General features: G+C 44.7%; 4 protein-coding genes across 4 annotated transcripts in view; 2 read left to right on the top strand and 2 right to left on the bottom strand.

The window, feature by feature from the left end:
* The first annotated feature begins 648 nt into the window (after window positions 1–648).
* LOC132991396 (gastrula zinc finger protein XlCGF57.1-like) lies at window positions 649–4,623 on the top strand. The gene is made up of 2 exons (XM_061060169.1): window positions 649–810; window positions 1,830–4,623. The coding sequence occupies exons 1-2, from the start codon at window positions 747–749 to the stop codon at window positions 3,479–3,481; spliced, it is 1,716 nt and encodes a 571-aa protein (XP_060916152.1). The 5' UTR covers window positions 649–746; the 3' UTR covers window positions 3,482–4,623.
* A 1,327-nt stretch (window positions 4,624–5,950) lies between these two features.
* On the bottom strand, window positions 5,951–10,246 carry LOC132991390 (zinc finger protein 569-like). Its single transcript, XM_061060159.1, has 2 exons — window positions 10,102–10,246; window positions 5,951–9,374 (listed from the first exon to the last, which is right to left on the bottom strand). The coding sequence occupies exons 1-2, from the start codon at window positions 10,182–10,184 to the stop codon at window positions 6,044–6,046; spliced, it is 3,414 nt and encodes a 1,137-aa protein (XP_060916142.1). The 5' UTR covers window positions 10,185–10,246; the 3' UTR covers window positions 5,951–6,043.
* A 10-nt stretch (window positions 10,247–10,256) lies between these two features.
* LOC132991402 (zinc finger protein 813-like) lies at window positions 10,257–13,172 on the top strand. Its single transcript, XM_061060175.1, has 2 exons — window positions 10,257–10,889; window positions 11,928–13,172. Exons 1-2 carry the CDS (start codon window positions 10,697–10,699, stop codon window positions 12,644–12,646), a joined length of 912 nt encoding a protein of 303 aa, XP_060916158.1. The 5' UTR covers window positions 10,257–10,696; the 3' UTR covers window positions 12,647–13,172.
* A 6,995-nt stretch (window positions 13,173–20,167) lies between these two features.
* Window positions 20,168–20,215, bottom strand: part of LOC132991405 (pro-opiomelanocortin-like) — a 1,949-nt gene continuing 1,901 nt past the window's right edge. The window contains exon 3 of the mRNA XM_061060179.1: window positions 20,168–20,215. This exon is cut by the window's right edge and continues 475 nt beyond it. Within this exon, the coding sequence (XP_060916162.1) occupies window positions 20,184–20,215 (32 nt within the window). The 3' untranslated portion in view covers window positions 20,168–20,183.

Genomic DNA, 20,215 nt, shown 5'->3' with positions numbered 1-20,215 from the left:
ATGGTAACAGAGAGGTGTCGATATCAAAGTTCAAAATTCTGCTTTCGTGACAGCACTTCCCCCAAACGGGATAGTCGTGTGGTGATAGTTGATCTGAGTGACGTGACGATGTGTCTTAATCAGTGAAGGACGTCTTACAGGTTAAATATCTGATCTTAACAGTGAAAAGAGGCGTCTGTTCAGGACTACAGAAGAAGAGAGGAGTCTGCGCAGGACAGCAGAAGAAGAAGAGAGGCGTCTGCTCAGGACTACAGAAGAAGAGAGGAGTCTGCTCAGGACTACAGAAGAAGAAGAGAGGCGTCTGCTCAGGACAGCAGAAGAAGAAGAGAGGCGTCTGCTCAGGACTACAGAAGAAGAAGAGAGGTGTCTGCTCAGGACTACAGAAGAAGAAGAGAGGCGTCTGCTCAGGACTACAGAAGAAGAAAAGAGGCGTCTGCTCAGGACTACAGAAGAAGAGAGGAGTCAGGACAACAGGAAAACTGAATAAAAAAATCTGTTTTAGGAGGAACTGACTGATTTGTTTTTCCTGAGCTCATGAAAAAACTTCATTACTGATCAGTCAGATTTTAGAAACATTAAACTTGTTATAATAAAAAATAAATAAATATGACGGGATTTATTTATTTCTGTTTTCAGTTTTATTTCCCGTCCAGTAGTTGGCGGTAGAGTAAACTTTGGACGCTGACCGCCTGTAAACACCACAGAAGAAGTACCCGTCTGTTGGATCGTGTGTGATCGGAGCAGAAATGGACCGACACCTGGCTCTGCTGCACGAGGACCTGACACCTGAGCACGAGCCCAGAGGAGCAGGTGTGTCCAACATGTGTCCCAGTTTACTGCTCTGCTAACAATGCTAAGCTAACCCGAGCTAAAGCCACCATACATAGCCTGTTAGCCGCAGCTAGCTCCGGCTAAAACCACAGGCCGTGAAGAGTTAGGCTGAAATATGACTGAAGTCCAGATAGATGCTAGAAAAAGTTTTGTCCATGTTATTATTTTGGTCTTCTAGTTCCCTTTCCTTTCGTACAGGAACAGCTTCCTCGGTTCTTTCCCTCCAACCTCAGCGTACGATAGTCCTCTTTTAGTTCTGATCCCGGTGAAGTGGTTCCCCTGCAGTGTAAACACTCAGCCTGATCTTTCTGTATGTTACAGCAACAAAAACTGGATTAGTTTGACCTGATCCAGACTTAAAAATGTAATCAAATCCAGATTACCAGAGCTCTGAATGGGACTACACACTTTGTCCACAGGGGGCGCTAAAATCCACAACAACCGAATGTTCCTGAGAGCTGAAGGACCAGAGCTTAAAGGTCCAATGAATATGATGTGTAGTGAGTGAAATGATAAAGTGACCTTACTATATGATCAGACATTAAGGAAACATGCTATGTTGAAGTGCTGGCTTCTCTGACAACAATGCAGCAGCCAGTATGTCCTCCTTCTAACTTTAGATTCTGGTCCTGAATGCTCTGGATTTGTTTGGACCAGAGAAGGTGGGCGGTTTTAAGGCACCCCCACACGGCCGTTTTGACAGCTCCCTACAATGTTTAGAATTTGGACTGCAGTACCCATTTTAAACACTAGGTGTCAGAGTTACATAAAGCTCCTTTCACATCAATTATTTAATGTTTCATGTTGATGATATTTGAGGAACAGGCCGTGAAGAGTTTTTCCTCTGTTTTCTTGTGCTGGTAACGTCCATTTTTAATACAACATCAATGCAGTTCAGCTGTTGAACCACCAGGTGCTCATAAAGGCTAACAGAGCATCTTTACCACAGAGGTTTTTAAACACAAAAAGTTCACATTAAGTGTTTCTCTGTATTTCAGCTTTGCCTTCAGACATCCGAAAAGTGATTGTTGGTGAGGAGGAGCAGCAGGATTGGATTCCCAGTCTGGACCAGGAGGACCCTGAGCCCCCACACATTAAAGAAGAACACGAAGAACTGTGGAGCAGTCAGGAGGAAGAGCAGTTTCAAGGACTGGAGGAGGCTGATACCGTCAAGTTCCCCTTCACTCCTGTCTCTGTGAAGAGTGAAGATGATGAAGAGGAAGCTCAGTCCTCACAGCTTCATCAGAGACAAACTGAACAGATGGAAACAGGAGCTGATGGAGAGGACTGTGGAGGATCAGAACCAGAGAGGGACTCAGATCCAGAGACACATTTAGGACCTGTGAGTGAAGACTCCTCTGAGACTGAAGTCAGTGATGGTGACTGGGAGGAGAGCCCAGAGTCAGCGTCACGTTTGAACTCTGTGAGAAACAAAGACGTCCTGTTTGAAGACATCGACTGTAAACCTGTGGAGCGATCTTTCAGCTGCTCTGAGTGTGGTCAAAGATTCGGTCGTAAGCCGCATTTGAATGCACACATGAGGATTCACACAGGAGAGAAACCATTCAGCTGCTCCTTTTGCGGTAAAAGATTTTCTCAAAAGGGAAATTCAATCAGTCACATGAGACTTCATACAGGAGAGAAACCTTTCCTCTGCTCCGTGTGTAAGAAGACTTTCAGGTATAGTGGCGATGTTAGCAGACACATGAGAACCCACACAGGAAAGAATAAATCCAAATGCAACATTACTGACACGGTGGAAAGCAGCTTTAACACGGGACCAGAAGCAGCCACAAGCTATGACTCAGAGACATCCGTCCAATCACATCCTTATGATGACCCTGAGCCTGGGGTCAGTGATGACGCTGAGACGAGAGAGCCGCAGTCAGGTGTAACCTCTGTGGAGAATGAAGACGTCTCTGAGGGGGATGAAAGAGTTAACCCCGACAAAGAGTCGTTCAGCTGCTCAGAGTGTGGGAGAACATTTAGTCGCAGGGATCATCTGATGAGTCACATGAGAACACACACAGGAGAGAAACCGTTCAGCTGCCCTGTTTGTCACAAACATTTCAGCTGCAGCGGAAACATCCTGGCACACATGAGAATTCACACTGGAGAGAAACCATTTGAATGCTCATTTTGTGGCAAGAGTTTCAGCCAGAAAGGATCTTTGCAGCTTCACACCAGAATTCACACAGGAGAGAAACCCTTCAGTTGCCCATTTTGCAATAAAAGGTTTGCACATAAAAGACGAATGACGTTGCACATGTCAGTTCACACAGAGGAGAAACGCTTCAGCTGCAGTGCTTGTGACAAAAAGTTCACCTGGTACACTCAGCTCAAGGCCCACAAGTGTGTCAGGGATCCGTCGCAGCTTCGCCAAACGGGGAAGAAAGTTCCCCCTAAGGAAACCTTTTGCTGCTCTGACTGCGGTAAAACATTTAGCCTTAAAGGCAATCTGAAGACACACATGAGGATTCACACAGGAGAGAAACCGTTTAGCTGCTCAGTGTGTGGGAAAAGTTTTAAACAAAACGTACATCTGACGGAGCACATGACCATTCACACAGGAGAAAAACTCTATAAATGTTCTGTCTGTGGCAAAGGATTCAATAAGAAGTTACTCATTAAAAACCATCCCTGCATTTAACTCTTTATCCTGAACTCATGGATCTGTTTTCATAGAGAGACAAAAGGTTAAACATGCAGTTAAAAAAGACTGACGGAGCAATATTAACCTTAAAGAGTCTAAGAGCGTGTTCACACCTCACCTGTTTGTTCGGTTACATCGAACTCGAGTCTGTTCAACAAGTTAGTGCTGTTTGTTTGTGCTGGTGTGAAAGCTGTCAATCAAGCCCTGCTGTGGACCAAACAAGCGTACAGACCGTTTGAAAAGGTGGGTCAGTAGTAAGAACATGAAGCGACCTCGATCTGAACTCACTGCAGGAAGTAACCACTGAACACCTGTTAAAGACCACAGGCAGACCTGATGGAGCTTCAGAAACAGTTTGGGTGGATGTGCAGGTCCTGGTTCTGGAGGACTAACGTTGTCATGGTTCAGGAGGATTCACGTGGTCCTTCTCCTGAACTGTCAACATCAACATATTATTTTCAAACTGTATCGTTTACCTTCAGTGATAAATACAAACAATATAAAAACCGATGAGCAGAGCCGACATCAGGCCGTGTCGTCATCCGTCCAATTAGAAACTGTAAAGAGTCTTTGGAGCAGCCACAGCCAATCAGGAGGCAGATAGTCTTTGTTTACTTCAGGGAGTTTTATGCTGCATTCAGGTGCTGCTTGGGTGGTCCAAGTTTGAGTTTGGAAGTCGTTCTCCCGACTTCAGCGTGTTCACATGATTTCAGTTTGTAAAGTCTGAACAACGACAAACAGCGTGGACGCTACAAAGATGTGTAACGTCTTATGAGTTATGTTTGAGCTAAACGTTGATGTGCAATACGTGAATTAATCAAAAGTATCTTAACATTAACTAAACATCTTTTGCCTGCAATGATGATGGCGAATATGATGTCAAGTCGGTGCACAAAGTTTCCGAGTTGATCTTACTTGAGCAGGTGTTCACGTTCATTTGATTTCTCAGAAACTGTTTATACCGACGTGTCCCACACCACGTGAACGCAGCGAGAGACCATCTGATCTGCTTTAATTTCTGTCTGCTGTTCAGAGACATCTGATTCAACTGTAAACAGATGATTATTAACTGAATGATTTATAAGATCTGCATGAAGACGGAGTTCATAATAAAGAGCTTTAAGTGATTCTGTCCTCAAGACGACTCCATGTTTGAATATGGGTTCAATCAATCCATAATGGACACACTCTCTCTGAAGGTTCATATTTAAGGATTAGTTAAACATTTACAAAATGAAAGGTAGAGCCTCGTAGCAGCAGGAAGGTTAAAGGTCAGTCCAAGAGGAAGAGAGCAGCCACAACACATCAAAACATGTAGACACCAAAAACATCAAATAGAAACTTATGACCTTAGTACAAACTGGACATGTTATTTGGGTTCCGCAGGTGATGATGATTGTTTGTCTCTGGACACATTGACCTGAGGACGACCTTCAGGATCCAAGTGTCTCCTTATCTAATATGAAGTTGCTAAACGGTCGATTATTTCACCCAGGCTTTAACCCCGAACTTCTTCCTGCCAGCCTCCGAGTATCCTGTCTGCGTTAAGTTGTGGTCAGCTGATGTGAGAGAGCAGCTGGAAATATTCAGGAGAGTTCACCCCGAGTGGGCGGGAAGACGACGTCCATATCACCCAATAGGTGAGCTCCGTGCACGTAATAATCTTAACACTCATTCACTGACACTTTGTTTTCCATTTCTACATCCTCCTAATGAAATCATGCCTCTCCTCCAGACACCCCCCCTCCCTCCATCCATCTTTCAGGAACAACTGCAGGAGGAACTTCCTATTGCAAGTTCAAAATGTGTCTATTTCTTTAAGCTTCATATTTATGCTTCAATCATAGATCCAAATAAAGACAAACACTTCAGAGCGGAGAGCTGGAGAAACATTTTTTATTCCATGTTTGAGTCTCATGTTGGTGACGTCAGACAGATAACAACATTTCTGTCGCTGTCAGCTGACAATCAGAGAACATGTTGCTCCAACAAAGTAGTCATGATAAAAAGTGTCCGACAGACGGCGAGTCAGTCCGAAAGAACGTGAGTCAGTCCGACAGAAGGCGAGTCAGTCCGAAAGAACACGAGTCAGTCCGACAGACGGCGAGTCAGTCCGGAAGAACACGAGTCAGTCTGACAGAAGGGGAGTCAGTCCGAAAGAAGGCGAGTCAGTCCGAAAGAACGCGAGTCAGTCCGACAGAAGGCGAGTCAGTCCGAAAGAAGGCGAGTCAGTCCGAAAGAAGGCGAGTCAGTCCGAAAGAACGCGAGTCAGTCCGACAGAAGGGGAGTCAGTCCGAAAGAAGGCGAGTCAGTCCGATAGAAGGGGAGTCAGTCCGAAAGAACGCGAGTCAGTCCGAAAGAACGCGAGTCAGTCCGACAGAAGGGGAGTCAGTCCGAAAGAACGCGAGTCAGTCCGACAGAAGGGGAGTCAGTCCGAAAGAACGCGAGTCAGTCCGACAGAAGGAGAGTCAGTCCGAAAGAATGCGAGTCAGTCCGACAGGAGAGTCAGTCATCTACGGTGTGAGTCGACATGCTCTCTCTCCTGAAGGTCGTCTTGTGTCACGACTCTCCAACACACTGATGGTATTTCAGCTCTGTATACCACGCAAAGCTTCTGTCACAGACGTTACAGATGTGTTTTTTTTCTACAGTGTGTACAGCCATGTGAGTATGCATACTTGCCTTATGGGCATATTTTTTCCCACAAACTGGACACACGAATGGTTTCTCTCCTGTATGTGTCCTCATGTGTATCCTCAGGTGGGACACATAAAGACACTTGAGACCACACACTGAACAAAGGAATCGCTCTCTTTCGTGAAACCTCATGTGGTTTTTCAAATTCAAAATTTGGTGAAAACGTTTACCACACTCGGAGCAGCTGTGTGGTTTCCTGTGAGTATGAATCTCTTCAGAGTTTACCTCTGACTCAGGTTTTCTATTTCCTTCTCTCCCAAAGTCTCTGTCATCGCTCTCAGCGTCCAGAGTCTCTGAAACGTTATCAGCCAAGCAGATCAACGTTTTCTTGACTGAATTAAATCCAGAATCACTGGCAGAGATCTCATCATGTCTTAGACCTGACGGGCGTTCTCTGGTCTCTTTCCAAAAGTCACTGTCCACACTGCCCTCAGTTCCAGAAGAGTCTTCAGTCTTGTCCTCAGTCTTTGGTCCTAAAGGTGTCTCTGGATCTGAGTCCCTCTCTGGTTCTTCTCCTCCACAGTCCTCTCCATCAGCTCCTGTTTCCATCTGTTCAGTTTGTCTCTGATGAAGCTGTGAGGACTGAGCTTCCTCTTCATCATCTTCACTCTTCATAGAGACAGGAGTGAAGGGGAACTTGGTGGTATCAGCCTGACCGATCCAGATCTCCTCCTGTTCCTCCTTAATAAGTGGAGGCTCTGTGTCCTCCTGCTTGGCCCCTCTGTGTACCCCTCTTTGGTCCATCATGTGTTGGCCCAGACTTCCTCTTTGTGTTAACTGGTTCTCACATCCTGATCCATTGAAAAGTTTATCTCCTGTGTGATCATGTCTGTGGATCTTCAGGAGGTGATTGTTGTCAAAGGTTTGATCAGAGTCAGAGCAGAATTCTTGTTTCCTGTCAGAGTCAAATGTTACTGAACTCTGGGAGACATCATCATTTCTCAGAGACTTTAAACCTGACTGATGTTCTCCACTCGCCTTCCAGTTATTACTGTCTTCAGTCTTGACCTCAGTCTCTGGACCTGAGTCTCCTCCACAGTCCTCTCCATCAGCTCCTGTTCCTGTCTCTCTTTTCTCCTCACTTCGGTTTGGATGAAGCTCTGAAGCCGGACCTCCAACACACTCAAGTTTTTCTAACTCAGAGGGCCCAGACAGTCTTTGGTGACAAACAGAACCGCTGCAGATGTTCTCAGGTGTGTGGACCTCCATATGTTTTGTCAAAAGTCTTCTCCAGGCAAATTCTTGACCACAAACTGAGCAGCTGAACTGTGTGTGTCCGGTGTGGGTTCTCATGTGTATAACCAAAGACTCACAGTCAGTGAACCCTGTGTTACACACCGAGCAGCAGAATGGCTTCTCCGCAGTGCGACATGTCATATGGAAACTTAAATTCTCCTCAGTATGAACTTTCATGTGCACCAGCAGATTGTGCTGACTGACAAATCCTTCCCCACAGTGAGAGCAGCTGATAGATCTGTCGGCTACTATCGGTCCCTCAGTCCGGCTCTGATTCTGCTCTGAGGACTCGCCAACACACACATGGTTAATGAACTGGGACTCTTTAATAAATGTTTTCTCACAGACGATACAGCCGAGTCGTTTCTGGACAGATATGTGTCTCGTCAAACAGCCTCCTGTTGTGAATCCTTTCCGACAACTATTGGGTTGTTTTCCCTCATCACATGTCTGGTGTGAGAGCAGAGTCTGAGGGTCTTTAGATGATTTAAGACACTCAAAGAAGCCGAGGGAGGATCTCTCTGCACCGTCCAGAGAGACGTCTGGATTCTTCAGGTAGGTCAGACCTGAGTGGAGCTGCTTGGCTTGATTGCATAAATCAATGTTAACAGTGTAGTGTTTCTTAGGTTGGATTATATCATGAGAACAAGTTGATAATTTCTTGCCAGGACTACATCCATCTTTCCCTGACACTCTTTTATTTCTCTGATAAGTGAAACCTTGGTGATGTTTCCTGGTGCCTTTCCAAAATTCGATGTCAACACTGTCATCAGTTCCAACAGATGGTTTGGTCTCTTCATCACAGTCTGCTTTCAAATCTGCGTCTGGATTTAAAATCCTTCCCTGTCCTGGTTCTTTATAGTCCTGACAATGAGATCCAGTTCTTCTTTGGTACTTTCCAAGACACTTGTGTTTTTTCACTTGAAACTTCCAGAAGAACCTTCTCCCACAGTCAGAGCAGCTGTATGGTTTCTCCACCAAGTGGACGGCCATGTGTTGCCTCATTATACCGCTTTGTGAAAACCTTTTATCACAAACAGGACAACTGTATGGTTTCTCTCCAGTATGGGTTCTCATGTGTATCTCTAGGTGGGAACTAAACTGACGTTTCTGGCCACAAACTTTGCAGGTGAACAGTTTCTTGCCTTTGTGCATCCTCATGTGGGTCACGAGCAGATAATTGTTAGGAAACGTTGCATCACATTCAGTGCAGCTCAGTGGCGTCTTGTGTTTGTTACTTGGGTTTGTGTGAAGGTGGGACGTCTTACCAACACACTTGTGGATTTTGAGCTGTGATGTACATCTGAATCTTTTGCCACAGTCACTGCAGCTGAGCAGTTTCACCCCTGTGTGAGTATCCATGTGACATGTCAAGGCTCCTTTATATTTAAATGTTTTGGCACAGATCGAGCAGCTGTATGATCCCTCTACAGTGTGAGTTCTCAGGTGATAGTCCAGACCGGCCTTTTGAGTAAACCGTTTGCCACAGAATGAACAACTGAAAGGTTTTACTCCTGTGTGTGTTCTCATGTGTACGTTAAGATTTCCTTGATGTTCAAATCTTTTACCACACAAAGAGCAGGAAAAGGGTTTTCTATCAGCATCCTTCCAGTCTTCAGTCTCAGGGTCAGAAGAGTCCTCAGTCATGTCATCAGTCTCTGGTTCTGCTCCTCCACAGTCCTCTCCATCAGCTCCTGTTTCCATCTGTTCAGTTTCTCTCTGATGAAGCTGTGAGGACTGAGCTTCCTCTTCATCATCTTCACTCTTCACAGAGACAGGAGTGAAGGGGAACTTGGTGGTATCAGCCTCCTCCAGTCCTTGAAGCTGTTCTTCCTCCTGACTGCTCCACAGTTCCTCCTGTTCTTCTTTAATGTGTGGGGGCTCAGGGTCCTCCTGGTCCAGACTGGGGCTCCACTCCTGCTGCTCTTCTTTACTCACCACCAGCTGCTGGACTTCACTGAAACACACAAAAGAGACACCAGGGGAAGCCGTGTGTTTATGAGACACCAAACTTAAAGGAAGAATTGGCAGATTTTCAACCTGCTATGTCTCATTAATAGATATCACATGTTAATGAACAATGTTTCACTCCCCTCAGTGTTAGCTCAAAGGAAAGCTCCCAGCTCATGTTACAGTACTTGGCAGAGTTTTCAGACTCCTTTCCTTTCAAACTACAACCGGCGTGCCCCTTTGTCGTGTCGAGCCTTGACCCGATAAATGTTGGCACTGTTTAAGTTTGTCATCTTCATCTTTACCAACAGGAGAACAGCATGTTTGGGTTGCTAAATTGTGGAGCTAGTTGAGTTGGTGAAGTTAAAAAATAATCAGTTGTTGATTTTTACTTGTTATCTCTATTTCCTGCTCTTATATAACGGTTGTATTAAAGTAATATCAGACTGGAGCTGTGACTATCTCCAGACTGAATCACGGCAGAGCTGATATTAGCATCGTGACCTCCAGTGTGATATTAGTTCAACTAAATTATGATGTCATTATTACTTTAGTATGCAATGTATAAGAAGGGTGTGGTAGTGCAGGTGGAGCTGGAGAAGAATCACTCTGCATGAAGCTCCATGCTAACTCTTTTAGCTAACCCAGCTATCCCGGGGCTAACAGCTAACTGCTAAACACAGCCTACAATGATACAACTTTCCCCTCTGACTTTCAGAATAACGTGAAGCTACCTGCTCTGTGCAGCTTCATTTCCGGTGTTAAAATCACGTCCAGTAGGTGAGTTTGTCGGTGGAGCTCCTCTTCGGATCCACATGTTGTTGTTGTTGGTCCTCTCAGGTCTCTGTGAGCCGCAGCGAGAAGATGAAGTCCAGTCAACCAGGAGAGAGAACCGGAAACCAAAACACTACATCCTGCTTACGTCTACGGCCTTCAGAATAAAAGCACATCTTTAACTGTCAGACCTCATTATGTGCTGTAGAGAGTGTGTCAGGGAATGGTTTTTCTTTTACAAGTTAATTGCAGTGTTGACATTTTTGTTTGACACTTTTTGTGTTAACATTTTGAAGAAATGCTATAGGAGCTAATTACTTCCGGGTTGTTGTTGTTAGCATTAGCTCTGGAGTGTGGAGTGATTGAGCACCAGGAATGAACCTTCAGAGCCTCCGTATGTGTGAATCAAGTTGTGAATGGACTTTATTCTGTTCCCCTTCCTCTCACTACAAACATCTGATGGTAGCTTAGCAGGCTAACTGCATACACACACAGGGAGTGTTTGACGGAGAGCAAACCGAGTTGGTGACAAGAAGTCGTTGTGATCGTGTGAAAATGTCTAAAGTCCAAATGCTGAGAGCTTTAGTGAACCAGAGACTAAGTGTGGCTGCTGCAGAGATCTTTGAAGTGTTTGAAACAACGATAGCAGATTACGAGGAGCAACTGTGTCGATCCAGAGAAGAGAGCGAGCGGAAACAAAGACTACTGGACGCTGTTCTCAGTCCTCAGCTTCGTTTACACCGAGCAGGTTTGTTCATCATCATCATCATCATCATCATCATCCTCATCCTCACATCATGGGGAAGGGCAGAACTGCAGCTTAAAGTCTGTCACTGCCGGCAGCTCTGTTCTTCATCACCTGACAGTGCCCAAACATTCAGCCATCCATCTTCAAACAACAAACAACAATTCAAGTAGGAGAAGAGAGTAAATATTCACATGTGATGTTTATTAAACCAAGAAAAGGGTATGCTGCCACAAGGGAAGAATACAAATATTTATTACTCAGTCAGAAATGTAAATATTAGTGAGAAAATCTGTTTCCTGTAAGTAATGTTTTTTTTTTTTACAAATAAAAAGAGAAAAATATAAAATATATATGCTCAGGTAGAAAGTGTTATTCCTGTGCTCTCATTTATTACCGACTCAGTGTGAGTCTCCTTCGTTTGAACAACATCTACACAAACACATGAACACACACACGAACACAGAGACGCTGCACATGCAACAAAAACTCTCAGAGGAAAACTTTTAGTGCAAACTCACCAGCACGCCTCCTGTCTCATACACGCTAAACAAACAGGTAAAATAATCTGAGTTATTTAATCACATGAATAAATGATCCCAATCAAATTGATTTATATTAACAATAAAAGATGGACAGTATTACATACCTACATCCTGACCAGTCTGTTGGACTGAGTTAATTCTCCAACAGGTCCACATGTAGACCCCCTTCACAGAATGCTCCAGGAAGGAAACGATGAAAACATTTTTAAATGTCCATTTATGATGAATAATGAACATATTTTTGATTAACGCCTCGCGTCCTTACTAGAATGGCAATTTGAAAATGATAGTGCAGACCCACATTCACTTCAGACTTGAAGGAGGTGAAGGTCATAGTCAGAGAAATCAGTGCTCAGTGTTGATATTCATATTTTACTCTCCATGTTCTCAGACAGACTGAAGCAGATCTCCTCTCAGCTGATCATCCGATCAAACAGCTGACTGTTCTTAAAGTTTGACCCCTAAAAATCAAAGTTTCTCTCTATATGTGTTTCAGAGCGTCCTGCAGATGTCCAGCAGCCGTTGGTGAGTAAAGCAGAGCTTCCCCCTGAGCAGCAGGAGTGGAGCACTAGTCTGGACCAGGAGGACCCTGAGCCCCCACACATCAAAGAGGAACATGAGGAACTGTGGAGCAGTCAGGAGGAAGAACAGCTTCAAGGACTGGAGGAGGTGAAAGAGGAGGAGGAGCAAGCTCAGTCCTCACAGCTTCATCAGAGACAAAATGAGGAGATTAGAGACTCTGTGGAAGAAGCAGAACCAGCTGTGAGCTCAGAGACAGAGAGGTCTTTCCACCCAGAGACTGAGGACCGGAGTGGAGACTCTTCAGAACATGAGGCTGAAGACAGACTCGTACAGAAACAGGCCGAGGAAGCACATTTAGGTCCAAACTTTTTAAACAATGACGAGTATGACTCTCATGTGAAACTGTTCCGCTGCTCTCAGTGTGGCAAATGTTTCAATCAAAACTCAAATCTAAAGACACACATGAGAATCCACACAGGAGAGAAACCTTTCTGCTGCTCTGTGTGTGGGAAAAGATTTGCCCAGAAGGCTCATCTGCAGAATCATGTGAAATGTCACACGGGAGAAAAACCGTACGGATGTTCACTTTGTGACAAACGTTTTTCCCGCTGTGAACACTTACAGCTTCACATGAGAACACACACAGGGGAGAAACCCTTCAACTGCAACACCTGTGACAAAAGGTTCACCTGACTTTATCAGTTCAAAAACCACAAGTGTGGAGGGGGGTCATCACAGTGTCACGAACTGTGGAGCAGTCAGGAGGAAGAACAGCTTCAAGGACTGGAGGAGGCTGATAGCACCAAGTTCCCCTTCACTCCTGTCTCTGTGAAGAGTGAAGATGATGAAGCTCAGCCCTCACAGCTTCATCAGAGACAAACTGAACAGATGGAGACAGGAGCTGATGGAGAGGACTGTGGAGGAGAAGAACCAGCCGCGATGTTACACCCCCGAACATTTAACTGCTTCTTTGAACACTTCTAGTGATCGTTGTGGAGCACCTCAGGTGGACTCTTTGTTTGAGGTGAGACGCTGATGTCTTAAACTGAAGGAGTCTCATTTCTGCAGCTTTAATGAAACACACTGACCTGTGATCAGTTCAGCTGCTGTGTGTGTGTGTGTGTGTGTGTGTGTGTGTGTGTGTGTGCGTGCGTGCGTGCGTGCGTGCGTGCGTGCGTGCGTGCGTGCGTGTGTGTGCGCGCGCGCGCGGTGTATGGTGTGTGGTGTGTGTGTGTGTGTGAGTGAGATCTAAAATCAAACCATTTTGACACCTGCAAAGTAGAAGGAAGATCTTGCGCTCCAGCTCCTTTACAGGTGGAGGTTGGTGCTCTCAGAGAGTTTAGGTGGGATCTACCTGAGCTCGGCGTGACTTGGCCCCCCATCCCCTCAGGCCCGGGCCGGTCTTTTTTTATTTTTATGATTTATTTCTGGGCTTTTTGTGCCTTTAATGGAGAGATAGGATAGTGGATAGAGTCAGAAATCAGAAAGACAGAGAGAGTGGGGAATGACATGCAGGAAAGGAGCCACAGGTCAGAATCGAAGAAGAGCGTGGAGCAGTATTAACACACACACACACACACACAAAGTTCATCACAGGGAAACGGTGACATGTAGCAGCTGACAGGAGATGTTGTCCGGGAAGCAGCTGCTACAATAACAGGGCAACATTCTGTTTTAGCAAAGTAGCTTATGCGAATGTGAAAGGGAGAAGACGTGTGGGAACCAGCCGGAGGGTTGGAAAGACAGCCGGAGGAAAGACATGACGGAGCAGGAGCATCGTGGAGATTTTCTACCCATAGACCATCCTGAAATTAATTTATATTTTATCACGGTGCTTCTCTAATAAAATGAACAGTTTATGTGTCGGTGTATTTGAACACCGCCTGGCTTTGTTTATGTTTCATGTCTGTACAACAACTGTCAATAAAGGTTGAAGTATTTTTTTCCAATGAAACATCTGAACACAGATTTATTTTGGGATTTTATGCTCATGCTGTGTGTGAAGCAACCACTACGCCACCAGCATCCCAGGACGTATTCCATATAGTAAAATACCGAACATGACTTCCGGAGGCGGAGATAATAACCGCCGTACCGTTAATCCCTTTCATGTTGTTGTTGTTAGCATTAGCTTGTTTAGCTTCACAAAGAGAGAGAGAGTCGTAGTTGTGTTGAAGAAGTGACTCGGCAGCGGGAATGACCATTCAGAGCCTCCCTATTAAAACTGACACGGCACCACGTGGACGAGGGGACGGTGTTTCGATGTAACGAGTGACCGTGTTATCTGGTGACCCATAGGTCACCTTGTCTCCTCTTTGTTCAGTTTTTCGTTAAAGATGATCTGAGGAGTACTGACTCTATGACGGAAAACTTCACAAAGAGATTATTCGTTGAAACATCTTCTGCCGTCAACGGAAACCGCGGGAAGTCACCATTTAAGACGGTCACCCGTTCGACCGAAACACCGGGACACAGGGGCCAGGGAGTGTTTGACGGAGAGCAAACCGAGTTGGTGACGGAGTCTGCGGGGACAAGAAGTCGTTGTGATCGTGTGAAAATGTCTGAAGTCCAAATGCTGAGAGCTTTAGTGAACCAGAGACTAAGTGTGGCTGCTGCAGAGATCTTTGAAGTGTTTGAAACAACGATAGCAGATTACGAGGAGCAACTGTGTCGATCCAGAGAAGAGAGCGAGCGGAAACAGAGACTACTGGACGCTGTTCTCAGTCCTCAGCTTCGTTTACACCGAGCAGATTTGTTCATCATCATCATCACTTCATGAAGATCAGACTTCTGTCTGTCACTGCTCACTAACACACACAGCGTCTCTGTTCTTCATCGTGACATATTCGTTATTGAATCATTGTTCCTGTGCATGCATCCATCTCTCCCGACAGTGTGTATATTCATATATAGGGCGCCACAGCAAAGAGCTCGACTTCCTCATTTAATTTTCACTTTAAGTTTTGTCGTGGAAGAATCTGGTTATTGAGTGTCAGGCGGAAATAAATCTTCTCGAACAATGATCTATCATTCTGGGATTTATTCTTGCAAGAAGGAGCAAACAATACAGAGTACTCCAGCAGTCTGCAGGAAGAGCTCTAAGAAGGCGGAGGGGAAACACTTTTATACATTTGATCAAAGGGGAGGGCTGGAGAACAAAGACCAAACACTTGCTGTTCCCTAAAATAAAGAAAAGCAGGAGGTCAAGCAGCGGTTTCCTGTAGGAGCAGGAGGTCAGAGGCCTCTGGTAAACAGGTTTGTTCGTGACGCCATTTCTGTAGTGAAGCAAAAGCTCTTAAACAATCAGACAGAGACGGCTTGTGAATCGAGGATCTTTTTATTCCACTTAGAGCCGTTCTTCATCCTCGTCATCCATCAAATCACTGAGCACTTACAACATGTGTCACCAAAAAAGGACATGATCTGGCGTGTCATCCTTCACGTGCTCATCTACTGATGTCCCTGCTAACAGTGAGTTCATTTTTTCAGGTGTGACGCCGCAGGCTGTAAAGGTGTTTATTACACGTGTTTAAAATCCAGACAGTCTTTTTTCCATATTAATGATCCAAAGCTTTAAATAAACTTCCTCTGTTTCATTAGAGAGGCGTGCAGGAGAGGACTGAGTCCATCAAGAACTCCTGAACGCTGTCTACGTTGCACTACGGTACAAAGCGTTGACAGCGTGTTTGTTGCTTCTACGTTTAGGATGCATTGGTCATGAATTCTTTGCCTACAAGCTTTGAGTGACACCACCATGTGTGTGCCTGTGCTCCATCTGTGGAGACACCGTGTCTGGGAAACAGGCCAGATAAAGGCCGGTCTCCATAAAGTGACCTTAGTTGTCATGGTCTACGGCCAGCCCTATCATTGCAGCTGTGGTTCTGTCAAAACAGTGAGGGAATAACAGTGAACACAAGCAGAGGTTACTGTGCTCCTGGAGAAGCCTGGGACCTGGACATATGTTAGTTGCTCTGGAGTGGAATGCTTCCGATACTTTAAATGATAAAATACACCTCTAGTGGAATCAATTCAGAATGATCTTCTGGGGGCACTGATGGCCTAGTGGTTTGTTAACGCAACCGAAGTATAGAGGCTACAGTCCTCAAAGTGGGCCACCGAGGTTCGAACCCCTGGCTCTTTTTCCGCAAGTCACCCCTCTCTCTCTCTCCATGGTCCTCTCTCTCTCTCTCTCCCCGTCCTCTCTCTCGCTCTCTCTCTCTCTCTCTCCATGGCCCTCTCTCTCTCTCCACTGTCCTGTCTCTCTAATAGGGGCATAAAAAGCCTAAAAGATGCATCTTAAAAAAAGGATTATTCTTGTATTTTGTATCTTTTCTCGTTGAATCGGAGTTATCCTTCACAAACCTGCAAAGAAAGGAGTTACACACACGGCCCTCAGGCCAACAACAGTTAATGCATGAAGGGCTGTTTTTTTTCCATAACATTTGATGTCTCTTTGTGTGTTTCTGCAGACGTCCAGGTGGTGAGTAAAGAAGAGCAGCAGGAATGGAGCCCCAGTCTGGACCAGGAGGACCCTAAGCCCTCACACATTAAAGAAGAACAGGAGGAACTGTGGAGCAGTCAGGAGGAAGAACAGCTTCGAGGACTGGAGGAGGCTGATACCGCCAAGTTCCCCTTCACTCCTGTCTCTGTGAAGAGTGAATGTAGACAAAAGTGCAGTCTGACAAAACACATGGTCGTGAACACAGGAGAGAAACCCTTCAGCTGCAGGCTTTGTGAAAAAAGGTTCACTTGGCTATGCCAGGTAAAATTTCATAACTGTGTTGGTGCTTCAGAGCTCCGTGGAAATCAAAGAGGCAGACAGAGGAGCTAATGGAGAGGCCTGTGGAGGAGCAGAACCAGAGAGGGACTCAGGTCAAGGGAGGCATTTAAGAACAACGACTGAGGTCAAGACTGAAGACTCTTCTGGAGCTGAGACTGGAGAACTTCCGTCAGTGATATGAAATGTACCACTGGTGAGAAACCACTGCTCTGAGTGTGCTGATACATTCAGTTAGCACCCCAAGAGACTCAAAAACTCACACGAGAGAGAAACCATATAGTTGTTATTTTTTGTAGTCCCGTTTCTTTTAGAGATTTAAACAAGGTGTTATATTCCCCTTCCTCATTAGTCAATGCATTTTAAGACTGATTATTTCCTCAGCTCCTCCTTTAGCTTCTCTCTGCCTTTGATGTTTCTGGCGATGCAAAATAACATCTTCTACTGTTTCCTGTTCCTGTCCACGATCACACAAACCTGACTGATGTTTACCTGTGAAGTGCGTCGTGTAATTTAACCCTGTGAGTCTTCGTCTCGTTAGGATTTTTTGCTCCCGCCTTGTTTTCACTCCTCCCACTTTGTGTTGAGTTTGATAAAGATGACGTCCTTCATGCTCTTCATCCCAGATCTCTTGCCAGGCAGATTTAGATTTTTTTACCTCCCTGATTGAATCTCTCATGTGGGCTGGTTTAGCCCTCTCCCCCCGTGAGCCACTGATACTCATGAACCTGACGACTGTTTGTGATTTCTGTCATCTAAAGAGTGAATCGTGTGTTTCATGAATTAAATCTAATCAGCATTGTGATGACTTAGACTGTAATGATACCAATGAAGATCATGACTGAATCTTTTATATTGCAATAAAAAATACATTTCTTTTTTCCAGCTCTCTTTTACTGATTTCCGTGAACTCTGACATCTTGTACTATAAGGTGCTTTTTATTCATTCCTCTGTGTCGCATGTGTTACCCGCTGGCATATCATTGTTTTTTTTATTATATTATGGAGACACTAAAATCCTAAATTATGTTTATGATTGGACACTTCATAACCTGACCATGTTTTTAAATATTTAAGTTTAATTTACAGTCAAACATGAAACTGATCTCAGACTGCCGAGTCCTGACAGCATCAATGTAGGAGTCTGCTGCTCTTTACACATAAACATGAACACACCTGTGTGTATCTGTACACATGAACACACCTGTGTGTAACTTTACAAGTTTTTTGTCCACTCACTGATAAAGTCTAAACATGGAGATTATGGTTTGTTGAACCAGGCTGTAAACATGTTAATTTCTGCTGTAAAAAAGGGTGTGTATGTGACTTCCGGGTCTTCTGCAGCCACCTCTAGTGGACACTCGAGGAACTGCAGGATTTTGTACTTCAGTATCGGCTTCATTTTCTAACACCGGAAGTTGCTGCTTGGATGTAGATAATAAGAATATGACAGTTAAAGCTTTACTTTTATTGTGTGTGTGTGTGTGTGTGTGTCAGATGTCCGGATTTCAGGAGGTGACAGGTTTGTTCAGACGGCGGCTGCTCGCTGCGGCTCATCTGTGTGTTCTGGAGAATCACAGAACGGCCGGTACTCCAGGACGGCCGGCGGCCGCCACGCAGTCATCACCAGTTTTTTTTTTTTTTTTTCCTGCTAATCCACTGTTTCACACTCCAGTCCGGTATGTGGCAACAATGCGTCTTTAAGTTGGATGCCAGCCGGCAACCGCCTGTGCCCACCAGCTAATTGAAAAGAAGAAGAAGAAGAAGAAGAAGAAGAAGAAGAAGAAGAAGAAGAAGAAGAAGTAGCAGCGAAGACGATCTTTGGTAGTAGAGAAACCCTTCAGCTGCTCCAAGTGTGGTAAGAGATTTACCCGTAAAACCAGTCTGACAGGACACATGATCATTCACACAGGAGAGAAAGTCTTCAGCTGCTCTGAGTGTGGGAAAAGATTTAATAATAAGAATTGTCTGACCAGACACATCTTAGTTCACACAGGAGAGAAACTCTTCAGCTGCTCTTTCTGCAGTAAGAGATGTACCCAACAAGGGCAACTGACATCACACATGTTGGTTCACGCAGGAGAGAAACTCTTCAGTTGCTCTGAGTGCGGGAAAAGATTTAACCATAAGTATAATCTGACACTTCACATGTCATGTCACACAGGGGAGAAACGCTACACCTGCAGTGTTTGTGACCGAAGATTCTTTTGGCATTGTCAGTTAAAAAGACACGGTTGTCTTGGTGTTCAGGCTTCAGAGCTTCATTCAAACCAGACTGAGGAGGAGCAGAACCAGAGAGGGACCCAGGTCCAGAAAGACATTTAGGACCAGAGACTGAGGTCAGTTCTGAAGACTCTTCTGAAGCTAAGACTAAAGACAGTGATGATGATTGGAGGCTCAGTCTACTCTGTTCATTTGTGGTGCTTTGAACAGACTCCAATGTGATGGATTAAAAAACAAAGCAACATGGCTGATGGATTTTGCTTGCAAATAAACTTTATTGTATTAATGTAATTTACAGTAATTTACATTCATCACTTTAGAAAACATCCTCTCTCTCGCTCTCTCTCTCTCTCTCTCTCTCTCTCTCTCTCTCTCTCTCTCTCCCCCCCTCCCTCTCGCTCTTTCTGTATTCATGCAAGACAGATTCTGTGGGTGGAGGTTTAGACAGGCGGAGGAACACTTGTGACTCTGTCTCCCAGAAATAACAAATCCAGATTTCTACGTATGTCGTCATTTTATTATATTCTCATGACTAATTGGTATCATCCTGATTGGTGCAGAGATGAATACGACAGTTTGTGTTGTCCTGCAGACCGATGACAAAAAGCAGATGTTCATTTGTCTCGTTCCTGTGCCTTTAAGGCTCTGAAATGTTCTGCTTGTGTTTGACATAAAAAGTCGAAGACGTTTACTTGATTAGAAACCTTCTCTTTGTGACTGTTACTGAAACTGTTCTGCTGCCTCCTCTGACCTCACACAGGACTCAGGACACACACACATATACAGTATATATATACATATATATATATATATATATATATATATATACATATATATATATATATATACAGTATATATATATGTAATGTTTGAGTTGTTCACTTCACCCTCCTGTCGACCACACAAACCTGCTGCTGTGCACAGAGTCTGACACGGCTGAACAGAATCTGCTATTTCCTGCTTCTGTCTTTGTCATGTCTTGTGGTGTCGTCATGACAACAGAATTTAAACTTTGATATGATTCTAGTAAAAATCTAATGTTATCAACAACTGTTTGATACCACCGCAACAAAGATAAGGTCATAGACGTCGAATATAAAGTTATTAATTGTTTTTAATCACAAGAAAGTTGCAGACAAACTCGTGCATGCTGTCTGAACTGGACAGATGTGTTCTCACAGAGCGCTTGTCCCTTCCCCCGGTCCTCCCCCCTCCCCCTTCCTCCCTCCCTCACTCCTCCTCCTGCTGCTGTATTTCTTTGT

Source organism: Labrus mixtus, chromosome 16 (genome assembly GCF_963584025.1).
Source record: "Labrus mixtus chromosome 16, fLabMix1.1, whole genome shotgun sequence".
Taxonomy (NCBI): Eukaryota; Metazoa; Chordata; class Actinopteri; order Labriformes; family Labridae; genus Labrus; species Labrus mixtus.
This window is presented reverse-complemented; position numbering and strand designations above follow the sequence as displayed.